General features: G+C 39.3%; 1 protein-coding gene across 1 annotated transcript in view; it reads left to right on the top strand.

The window, feature by feature from the left end:
• Positions 1 to 312: 312 nt before the first annotated feature.
• CREBRF (CREB3 regulatory factor) overlaps positions 313 to 11,819 on the top strand; it is a 30,987-nt gene continuing 19,480 nt past the window's right edge. Inside the window, exons 1-3 of the mRNA XM_007465542.1 lie at positions 313 to 321; positions 2,617 to 2,742; positions 4,283 to 5,369. Of these exons, the coding sequence (XP_007465604.1) occupies positions 313 to 321; positions 2,617 to 2,742; positions 4,283 to 5,369 (1,222 nt within the window). The remainder of the gene's footprint in view (positions 322 to 2,616; positions 2,743 to 4,282; positions 5,370 to 11,819) is intronic.

An 11,819-nucleotide genomic window follows, 5' to 3' on the forward strand; every position in this document is an offset into this window, starting at 1 on the left:
ATGGCCTAAATTCTTGATAGTACCATCACAGTACTTATTCCTTTAAAGTGTTCTTTGTTAATGTTATTTTTGAAAGGTCAACTTGTTTCTAGTGGCTTTCAGTGAAGTTACTTTGTGTTGTTGACAGATTCGCACAGAATTATTAAAAAAACAACAGTGATACAAGCAGTTGAATTGAAGGCATCCTGGGAAACCTGCTGTTTATTGTGAAAATCATCTTTGATCTTGAAATTAAAAGTAAAGCTGGAAAGGAATTTACAAACGAGAAAAAAAAGAAGTTTGGGAACGGACTCACAGGATCTGGGCTTGGAAATGCCTCAGGTAAATCATACAGAGTAGGCGCAAAGTTTTATATTTTCCCACTGCAGTTGGTTCAGTAAGTTCTCTGAATCTTAACACAACTTGCTATACTATCTTTTAAAGACATTTTGCTTCTGATCTGAACTGGTTTTGAATACATGTCCTTCCTTTGCTATAGCTTTGAAATTTAATGAGGTTGACACAGGGAACAATGTGAAGGAAAAGTTGGTTAGAAGGTAGCAGAGGTGCTGGCTTTTACAGGGTCTAAACCAACTCCCCTGAAAATTAATCTGCCACAGAAAGCCCATTTCCATCCCCTCTATCTTCTTATAGTTTCCCAATTGTTCCTTTCCCTTCATGCCCATTGAATTCAGTTAGGAGGAAATGGTGAGGGACTTCAACCTTTCTCTCTTTCACACACACATAGACACACACACACACACACACACACACACACACACATATACATATACATATATACCTATACCTCCCACAAAACATGTCTAAGGATGACTATTTATATCATGGTAACTACTTTGAATTGCTCAGTTCTGGTTTGAGGCAATCACTGAAACAATAAATGAAATCCTGTTAGTCCCTATTCGGCATATCCAAACTTCTTCCCTTCCCCCTCCAGTGGTTAGGTCTTATCCCTCCCCCACTTTTTTTTTTTTTGGCTGCGTTGGGTCTCCACTGCTGCATGCGGGCCCTCTCCAGCCGCGGCGAGGGGGGCCACTCTTAGCCGTGGTGCGCAGGCCTCCCACTGCGGCGGCCCCTTCTGCCGCGGAGCACGGGGTCCAGAGCGCAGGCTCAGCAGCTGCGACGCATGGGCCCAGCCGCTCCGCGGCACGTGGGATCCTCCCGGACCAGAGATCGAACCCGCGTCCTCCGAATTGGCAGGCAGACTCCCATCCACTGCGCCACCAGGGAAGTCCTATCCCTCCTCTTTTTATGCTGGGGAGAAACCTAGAAATAATGAGAGGGCAGGGACTCTGAGGTCGCTTTATGTGGGGCCAGGCAGAACTGTGCCTCGAGCACGGGAAGTCAGCAACTTGTCGAGATGGTCCAGTGATTTGGAGGCAGGCAGCGGAGGCAAAAGGGGGTTTGCTAGCTGATAGTAAAAAGACCAGTGGCCTCGCTCCACCCCAAGCACTATACCAAGTGGACTGCAGATACCCATTTTGAGTTCTTTCCCATTCAAGGTTTCATTCGCTATTTATTGAATACTTGAATTTAGGTCTATAAAACACTTACTTTGAGCTTGCAACCTGGCAAGCTTGCGGAAAATTAGAGAAAGAAAAGAATGGGATGGGAAGTACCCATGAAGGAAAACATTGTGAAAGGGTGTGTGGAAAGGGGTCAGTCTGTGGTAGGTAGAAGGTATATGAATAGAGAAATATAAGCAAGTAGACTAATATAATTTTAAAAGTTTTGACAGAAACTTGCAAGAGAAGAACAAAAAGGCAAACAGGGAATTTGTATTCTTTCCCATCTTCTTCCTTTATCCAAGTTAGATTTCAAAGTGAGGACTTTGACTTGTTTGGGCCACGTTAGTAGTCTTAGCCCGAACTTCACTCTGAAGTGATTTGTTTAGACCTTGAAATGATAAAGGGGGGATAAAGAGAAAAGAAAGAGCATCAACTCTGGGTGCCGAGCCTTTTTTTTCTCCCTTTCTTTTTTATCATAGAAATTGTATCCTTCTCAGGGATCATGATTAAGGCTACTGAGTTCATGCCCCAGTTACCGGCCTCACTCAGCAGATTTTTTGATATTTGTCTGCTCCTGTCTCCATCACGTTCCTGGAGGCATTAGTTGGACTAGAGATGCCCAAATGGTCTTACACTTGTTTTGAGAAATAAGACATTGAACTCATTTAGGAGTATAGAGACTGTCTTGCTATTTCTGCAGACCCGAAGAAATGGCAGGGGATTCTCCACTTTCTGGAGTTAGAACAGCGAGTGTTGTTAGAGATGGATTTGAAGAAATGTTACATAGCTAATAAATAAAAGTACTCATTAGGTACTACATGCTGACTCTGGTGGCTAAATAAGCTTTAGTTTTTAGAAGTTAGGTATAATTAACAATTTCCAGTCTATTCCTTTTCCAGTGTTTGATGCATCTTAGTTATTTTCCTAATATAAGTCCATAGTTTAATGTTAGTTAGATATTTTAAATGTACTAAAATTAAAAAGCAGGAAAAAATACAAAATTGTTTTAAAGATAATTATTTAGTAGGTGTGAGGGTGGGGCTTGTGTGTAATAAACTGGTCTCGAAGCAGTCATTAACTTTCCAAAATTAAAATCACTCTGTTGTAGCCTAGTGTAAGCGGAATGGATCCGCCTTTTGGGGATGCCTTTCGAAGCCACACCTTTTCAGAACAGACTCTGACGAGCACAGATCTCTTAGCAAACAGTTCAGATCCAGATTTCATGTATGAACTGGTAAGTAACATTTTCTTGGATTCTGCTTTAATCGATTTGAGGTAAAGGTGTTGTATCATTTTTTTATTTATAAATGTCTAAAAAGAAAAAATGATGTGATCAGGCCAAATTTTTTTCTTGTCACTATCAGTCTGGTATTTTAGAAGGGTGTTTGAACCCATTGAAAATAGTAAGAGGAAAGGTTATCTAAATATCCTTAACTCTAGTTTTTGATGATGAAGGTAGAAGCCGTCTTTTTAATATGCCTAACTGCTAAAGGACTTTTCAGCTGGGATATTTAGGAATGATAACATTGAGCAAGGCAGATGACAGAGAATGTGAGACAAAGGTAGCAATTCCAAGCAACATCTGAATATACTAATTATTTATTCTCGAGGTAAATAGACACTTAAGATTCTTAAGAAAAAGACTTTAAGAATAATTTAAATTACATGCAACTTCAGAAACACGGAGGTATATAAAAACTGGAAAACACAAATCTGTTAATTTGCTAAAAATTATTGAGTTGTATGCTTAATAGAGGTGAATTTTGTGGCATATAAACTATATTTCAATAAAGCTGTTAAAACACACGGAGACATACATGCAACCAAAAAAAAAAAAAAAAAAAAAACCAAAACATATAAACTATATTTCAATAAAGCTGTTAAAACACACGGAGACATACATGCAACCAAAAAAAAAAAAAAAAAAAAACCCAAAACCCCACAAACAAATGGAGAAATCAAAACAGAACAAAAACAAACTGGAAAACTGAAAATTTCCTCATTTTCTTCCTGAGCCTCCACCCACCAAACCTTCTCCTCAGAGATAATTACCACTAACAGAGTTTTTCTATGCATATATAAATATATGAATATTTTAAATTGGATGACATATCATTGATACAGTATTCTGTAACTTAACTCTTTTTAACATAAAAACGTGGTAAGTGGCCTTCCATCCTAGTACATTAGAGCTTAACTGCATTCCTTTTAATGGCTGCATAGTCTTACTGACATTTAAAAAATCATCTCTCTACTCATGAGGAGTTAAAGTACTTTCCCATGCCCAAGAGTTGTTACGAGTTCTTACCAAAGATCTTATCTTTCTGTGGCTGAGTTGCACCTCTCTTTGGATTGCTCTTCACCTCTATGTTTAAATTCTCACTTAAGAAGACATATTCTGTGATGAAGGTAAGGCCTTTGTTGTTTGCTTTATAACTGAAGCTTGTTTCTGAGAAGGTCCCAAAATCCTTCTAAGTTAAAGATCAGGAAATGTAAACTTTTTTTCGGGAAGAGTGTTTACAGTGAAGTTCAAGAGCCCTGAACCATACCTAAGTTTCTCAGGGGACATATTTTCCCTATTTATTTTTTCCTTGCCCGAGGAGATGATATTAAATGGAATGGTAGAGTGTCATGTAAGTAGTGTTTATCGTAAAAGCAGACCAGAGGTTGAGTACTGATTTATCAATTTGATACATGAAAGTGAGGATGGAGGTAAATAATTCTTTCCTCAATTACGGTATGTGATTTTTTTTTTTTTTTTAAACCATTCTCAGGATAGAGAGATGAACTACCAGCAAAATCCTAGAGACAACTTCCTTTCTTTGGAGGACTGCAAAGACATTGAAAATCTGGAGTCTTTCACAGATGTCCTGGATAACGAGGGTACTTTAACCTCAAACTGGGAACAGTGGGATACATACTGTGAAGACTTAACGAAGTACACCAAACTAACCAGCTGTGACATCTGGGGAACAAAAGAAGTGGATTACTTGGGTCTCGATGACTTTTCTAGCCCTTACCAAGATGAAGAGGTCATAAGTAAAACCCCAACTTTGGCCCAGCTTAATAGCGAGGACTCTCAGTCTGTTTCTGATTCCCTTTATTACCCTGATTCACTTTTCAGTGTCAAACAAAATCCCTTGCCCTCATCATTCCCTGGTAAAAAGATCGCAAGCAGAGCAGCTGCTCCTGTGTGTTCTTCTAAGACTCTTCAGGCTGAGGTCCCTTTGTCAGACTGTGTCCAAAAAGCAAGTAAACCCACTTCAAGCACACAAATCATGGTGAAGACCAACATGTATCATAATGAAAAAGTGAACTTTCATGTTGAATGTAAAGACTATGTGAAAAAGGCAAAGGTAAAGATCAACCCAGTGCAGCAGAGCCGGCCTCTATTGAGCCAGGTTCATGCAGATGCAGCAAAGGAGAACACCTGCTACTGTGGTGCCGTAGCCAAAAGACCAGAGAAAAAAGGGACGGAGCCTCTGCAGGGCCATGCCACTCCAGCTTTGCCTTTTAAAGAAACCCAGGAACTATTACTCAGTCCCCTGCCCCAGGAGGGGCCTGTGTCTATTGCAGCAGGAGAGAGTAGCAGCCTTTCTGCCAGCACATCGGTCTCAGATTCATCCCAGAAAAAAGAAGAGCACAATTATTCCCTTTTTGTCTCTGACAACTTGGGTGAACAACCAACCAAATGCAGTCCTGAAGAGGAGGAGGAGGACGAGGAAGATGTTGACGATGAGGACCATGATGAAGGATTTGGCAGCGAGCACGAACTTTCTGAAAACGAGGAAGAAGAAGAAGAGGAAGAGGATTATGAAGATGACAAAGATGATGACATCAGTGACACTTTCTCTGAACCAGGTATTGTAGTGCTTGGAGGCTTACTGAATTGACTTTTTGCTACTCTCTTGAAATAGAAAGTTTTGCTGTGGATGCTTTCTTTGTCTTAGTTTGGGGATTAAATGACTTAGTATCTTGACTTGGATATGTAATTGCTTTTATCTATTCAAACAGCTCTAAAATAATCACTCTTGCTCTTGTATAGTTCAAATGCTGATTCCTCGAGGGCTTCTTAATTTATCTTATGTTAAGTGATCTGATTTGTTACTGTCTTGAGCAGCTGTGCAAAGATGCCAAAATTGGTTGGTTTAAAAAATATTCCTATTTCTGCATGTGTCCCTCTGTTATAATTGAGGTATGTTTGGAGTCCCTAGAATGGTGAACCAAGCAATGATGGTTTATATTACTCATCCCTAATAACCAACAAAACCTACTTAATGAATAAGGTAAAAGAGAGCTTTTCCTTTGTGTCTGCTGCATCTTTCATTTGCACAGTATTTTTCCACTGAAGAAAAATACATGCTATAATTTAATGAGCATGAAGGAGTCTCTGCTCTATTTATATACAGTGCATATAAAAAAAAGGGAGAAAGAAAATGAAACCTGTGGGGAACTGGTTCACTTCAGCATGTACATGGTTGGGCTCTTGCCACTGTTGGCTTGTGCAGTTTATTTATGAAAATGGTGTTGCCAAGTGGCACACAGTTAAATGCACAAAGAAGTGAAGATCTTCACATTTAAGCGAAAGTTATTTTCTTCAGAAATAATGTTGGTACTATAACTTCTACATAAAAGACCAAGTTATTAAAAAAAATATAAATTGTCAAAGAGAGCCCTTTCATTGTTGGAATTTCAGGCAGTATAAACATTGGTATTTAATTTTCAGAAAGGTTTTTCAGCCATAGTAGCTATATTGTAGCCAGTGAAGCATATTATTGCCCAGAGACTTTCCTCTTAGTGAAATCTTTCTGTTGCACAAATGCTTAGATTTATGCATTTGATACAATTAAGTTGTTTGACTTGAGTGGATTTTCAAGTAAGGAAAAGGTGGAGGAAAAGGGTTTATGCCTTTTCTTTGGTTTACTTTAGCACTCAGTATAGTCTAGACAGAACAATTGTCTTTTCTACTTAGCAGGAAAACTTTTCTCTCAACAAGTTAATGAAATCTGCTTTGAGGTGTTTCAAACTGTCTTTGCAGTTAGCAGTAAGTTATATAGCTCCCTCCCATAGGGAGACCAGAGTGCTCTCCATGAGTGGTCCTTAAAACCTGACAGGTCAGTCCTATTGTTTTGAGTCCCATATTTAGAATTAGGGTAGGAGGGAGGGTAAGGGTTGAGACAAGGAGTGATAACTAGGGTGATAACTAGGAAGTGGAAAGTGTGGGGAAGAAAATGCCTTTACTGGCTGGTGCTAAAAGGAATATATAAATCTGAGGGAGTCGGTAAATCCCACTATCACCAAGCAAGACAGGCAAGGACTATACTGTTTATTCCACTTCTGGTTGTAGTTTTGCTTTTCTTTGACTTTTTTTTTTTTTTTTTTTTGGTGGGATCTTAGTTCCCTGACCATGGATTGAACCTGGGCCTCGACAATGAGAGTGTGGAGTCCTAACCACTGGATTGCCAGGGAATTCCTGCTTTTCTTTGACGTTTAACTCCAGTTTAAGTTCATCCTTGATCTTTTGACTTGATTTCACATGGATAAATGTGTTGAGAGATGAGTAGGTCCATGAAGAGAAACCACTTGATAAGTTGACCCTCATTTCCATTTTCTCAGCCTTTTGACTCTTGTCGGGGGTGGCGGGGGAGAGCCCTGATTTGTGAGTTTGTTGGTGTTAAGCAACCAACAGTGCTTTAAACAGAGATGTGTTAACTGGCATTTGTCAGGGTGAAGCCCTCTTCTTGGCACTATTTAACAATACTAAATGTTTGGATGACATTTAATTCACTCACTTCCAGCTGACTTGAAGTAAAACCTCTTTGGTTAGTATTACTTGGACACTTCTCACAAATGTCAACGAATGACATGCTTTATCCACAAATCAATGATATTTTATGGTATTTTGGGGGCTTATTCTCATTTGCTGATGAAAATTTCCCTCCTTCTTGGAAGAAAGAGCTAAACAAGTGACTTTAAGAATACAAATGTGAGTTATGGGTGAGAGGCAAGAAGAAATGCTTTGAAGCAGAAAAGTGGGATAGTTATAGTTTCTTCAGAGTGGGTTGATTGGTTTAATTTGCAGCAGTTTACAAAGGCCCTTTTGTGGTGACTAGCTCCCTTGATGCTGTTTCTTGGCAGTTGGCTACAACAGTGCCTGAGCCTACAAAGCTCCAGGAAAGGTGTAAAATGGAGTTTCAGTCCCTACTCTGGACTTGCTCCCAAGTTTTAATAGAGCCTATTCTGTGGACAGGCTACAACTGTTTGGGGTCATGGAATTACATGGTTTTAAGGCTAAGAATTAGGCCCCCAGAATGAGAGTTTATTTTGTAATCCCTACTAAGGATTTTCATGATTGACTTTGCCAGCTTAATGGCAGTAATCTGCACTAACCAAAGACGTGTGATCAGAATTTTAGGCCTTTTTGACTACGTTTTGGTAACTGTGTCAGGAGGGAATGAGTTAGATCAATATGGTGATCCATCAAATGAAAAGAAAATGGAAAAGGCTCCATGGGAAATGTTACATTAAACAAATCATTGATTTGTTAAAAAAAAAATTGTGGGGGGGGTGCCTATTTTTGTGTTAGACACTGTGTGTACTAGATTTTTGGCTATGCAGAGATGAACAAAATAGACATGACCCTTATCTTCATGCAACTTAGAGTTGAGTGGGTTTATTTACTGTCATGATTTCTCGGTCTTCTGATCTTACGTGTACTGTGACTTGGCAAGAGAAAGATTTAGGACAAGAGTTTCTTAAAATTTATCACAGAACTCACTTGGGATTGAAGACATATTTTATAGTAATAGTGTTCCTCAGAACACACTTCAAGAAATATTTAATCACCTTAAATGCAAGACCAGCGATCTGGGAATATAATTTTCATGCATTCTACTTGATCACAGTAGTCTCTGTATTGAAAGGCAGATGACTTTAACAAATCCATTGTGTGTGTGCGTGTTATTGTGAGTTCATGGTGTATGCTATTAGAAAATATTAAAATATTAAGTCAAAGAAAACTGATAACCCTTAAATACTTTTTTTGGGAAAATGCTGAACATATGTAAGTAAATAAAACTGGTTATTAATTTGGGTGGGAGGGAAGAAATCCAAATCCTAATGACTCTTTGGACTTAACGTGGAATATATGTGAGGAAAAAAATCTGTTTAGACCATTTAACTAGATAGGCACAGGCAAAGCGGGAAGCCCATTTGGAGCTGGAGTCATGGGGCCTTAGCCAGTCCCAGCTCTGCCAAATCACTTAAACCCTCTATTGAGCATGTTTCTTTGTGTAAATAGGGTTAATAACCTCTTCCTACCCAGTTCTTAGAAGCCTCAAATGAAACATCTGTGAGTGAAATACGTCAGTACGTTAAATGAGAGAGACAGTGTTTTGCTAGAAATCTAGGCCACCTGAGGAAGCATATCAAATAAAGTGTCAGGGGATGGGTTGCCTGAGGAAGCTGTATGTGAAAATGTTTCCCTTATACTTTGGGCCGGGGTAGACTTGGGACACCAGTTCTTGACATTGATAGAAAGATGGGAGTGTTTTGGTTGGTGCTGCCTGTGTTGAGGTGTTCCCAGCCATACTAGGGTAGTCTCTGTGAGCCAGTAATTGTAGCTTGGCCTCATGGAGCAAAGGCCTTTTTAAAAAAGCCATTTCTGGCGGAAGCATGTAGCTCTTGCACCTTTTCCAAAGCTAGGTTGATAACTGGAATAAGATAAAGTCCTTTAATTTAAAGTGATACATTAACACAATAAAAAATTATTACTTTATGTATCTAACAGAATTTTCAAAAATCAGATTTCCAAAAATGATTGTGTCACTTGTGCCTCATTTCTTATTTATTTATTTAAATTTTATTTTTGGCTGCGTTGGGTCTTCGTTGCTGCATGCGGGCTTTTCTTTAGTTGCGGCAAGCGGGGGCTACTCTTTGTTGTGGTGCACGGGCTTCTCATGCAGTGGTTTCTCTTGTGGAGCACAGGCTCTAGGTGCGTGGGCTCAGTAGTTGCAGCATGCGGGCTCTAGGGTGCACGGGCTTCAGTAGTTGTGGCACGCAGGCTCAGTAGTTGTGGCTTGCAGGCTTAGTTGCTCCACGGCATGTGGGATCTTCCCGGACCAGGGCTCAAACACGTGTCCGCTGCAGTGGCAGGCGGATTCTCAACCACTGTGCCACCAGGGAAGTCTGTGCCTCATTTCTTAGGAAGAACTAAGGTTCTCTGTCACACTGCTTGCCATGTTGTTGTTTTGTTTGTTTGTGTTTTTCTAATTTGTTTTAAAGTACTACATGAGCATTATAATGCTGTTAAGCCAGCAGTGCTACAAGAGCTTGTCTTTACTGTTGCCTCGAAATCATTCTGCTCTCTGAATTGATTCTTTTTTCAAAGGTCATGTTTATCGAGGCATAACAGTAAAATTCACCCCTCTTTAAGTGTACACTTCTTTGAGTTTTGACGAGTGCTTGTAATCATGAAACCACCACCACCACAATCAAGGTACGGAATAGTTTGATCACCCCCCAGATTTCCCTCCCGTTCCTTTAGAGTCAGCCTCTCCCTCCACCCGCAACCTCTGGCAACCACTTTGTCCCTGTACTTTTGCCTTTCCCACAATGTCGAACAAATGGAATCATGTTCCTAATTAACTCTTAATGTGAAGAAAACCTGGCAAAATTCTAAAATTCGATTTTATTTCCAAAATGTCCAGATGTCATCACTTTCTTAGTGTCAGTTCCAGAGGAGTCATGTTTTTAGGAGGGAAAATGGTCATTTTGCTTGGCCATTGCCATCCAGTTTTTCCTTGCTACCTTAGGTTTAGGGCTGTATACACCCCATGCACAGCCCATCTCCATTGCCCCAGGTACCTAGTACTAATTAGGTGGAGTAACCTCTAAGATGGGCATGCTCTGAGGGTATTTTAGATTTATAGGTTATTCTGTATCGGGTCTGACCAGTAGTTCTAGCAGCTCAGAATTAAGTATTTTCTGAAACTTCCTATTAGTAGGGAAAATAACTTCTTAAAAAGTGAAGTAAATGCAAATTGCTTCCAATAAAATATTAGTTAGAATAGGCATATAAGTTTTTATTTGAATAGCCTGTGTGAGAACTGTCATTTTTGTACTTTTATAAAAAGCGTATTGTGGGAAGTAGGAAGAAAACCACTGCTGCCTCACAGAATTCTGCTTCATAGGATACCATCCCAGAAATGCACACAGCTTTCTGTCTGGGGATGTTTCAGATGCATAAATATTAGACGGAAGACATTAAAAATAATTGTATAGTGTCTAAGTACCGTTAATTAATGGTACTTTTTAACATTCCTGTGGCTGTATTTCTTTTTTTTAAATTGAAATATAGTTGATTTATACAATGTTGTGTTAGTTTCTGGTGTACAGCAAAGTGATTCAGTTATACATATATATATTCTTTTTCATTATAGGTTATTACAAGATATTGTATATAGTTCCTTGTGCTATACAGTAGGAACTTGTTGTTTATTTATTTTATATATAGTAGTTTATATCTGCTAATCCCAAACTCCTAATTTATCCCTCCCACCACGTTCCCCTTTGGTAAGCATAGGTTTGTTTTCTATGTCTGTGAGTCTGTTTCTATTTTATAAATAACTTCATTTGTATCAAATTTTAGACTCCACATATAAGTGATATCATATGATACTTATTTTTCTTTCTCTGTCTGACTTCACTTAATACGATAATCTCTAGGTCCATCCATGTTGCTGCAAATGGCATTATTTCATTCTTTTTTATGGCTGAGTAGTAGTCTTTGCGTGCGTGTGTGTGTGTGTGTGTGTGTGTGTGTGTGTGTGTGTACACACACACACACACCACATCTTCTTTATCCATTCATCTGTCTGTGGACATTTAGGTTGCTTCCAAGTCTTGGCTGTTGTAAATAGTGCTGCTATCAACATTGGGGTGCATGTGTCTTTTTGAGTTAGAGTTTTCTCCGGGTATATGTCCAGGAGTGGGATTGCTGGATCCTATGACAACTCTATATTTAGTTTTTTAAGGAACCTCCATACTGTTCTCCATAGTGGCTGCACCAATTTACATTCCCACCAACAGTGTAGGAGGGTTCCCTTTTCTCCACACCCTCTCCAGTATTTATCGTTTGTGGACTTTTTAATGATGGCCATTCTGACTGGTGTGAGGTGATACCTCATTGTAGTTTTGATTTGCATTTCTCTGATAATTAGCGATATTGAGAATCTTTTCATGTGCCTGTTGGCTATCTGCATGTCTTCTTTGGAGAAATGTCTATTTAGGTCTTCTGCCCTTTTTTTTTTT

The sequence above is a fragment of the Lipotes vexillifer genome, unplaced genomic scaffold (genome assembly GCF_000442215.2).
Source record: "Lipotes vexillifer unplaced genomic scaffold, Lipotes_vexillifer_v1.1 scaffold621, whole genome shotgun sequence".
NCBI lineage: Eukaryota > Metazoa > Chordata > Mammalia > Artiodactyla > Lipotidae > Lipotes > Lipotes vexillifer.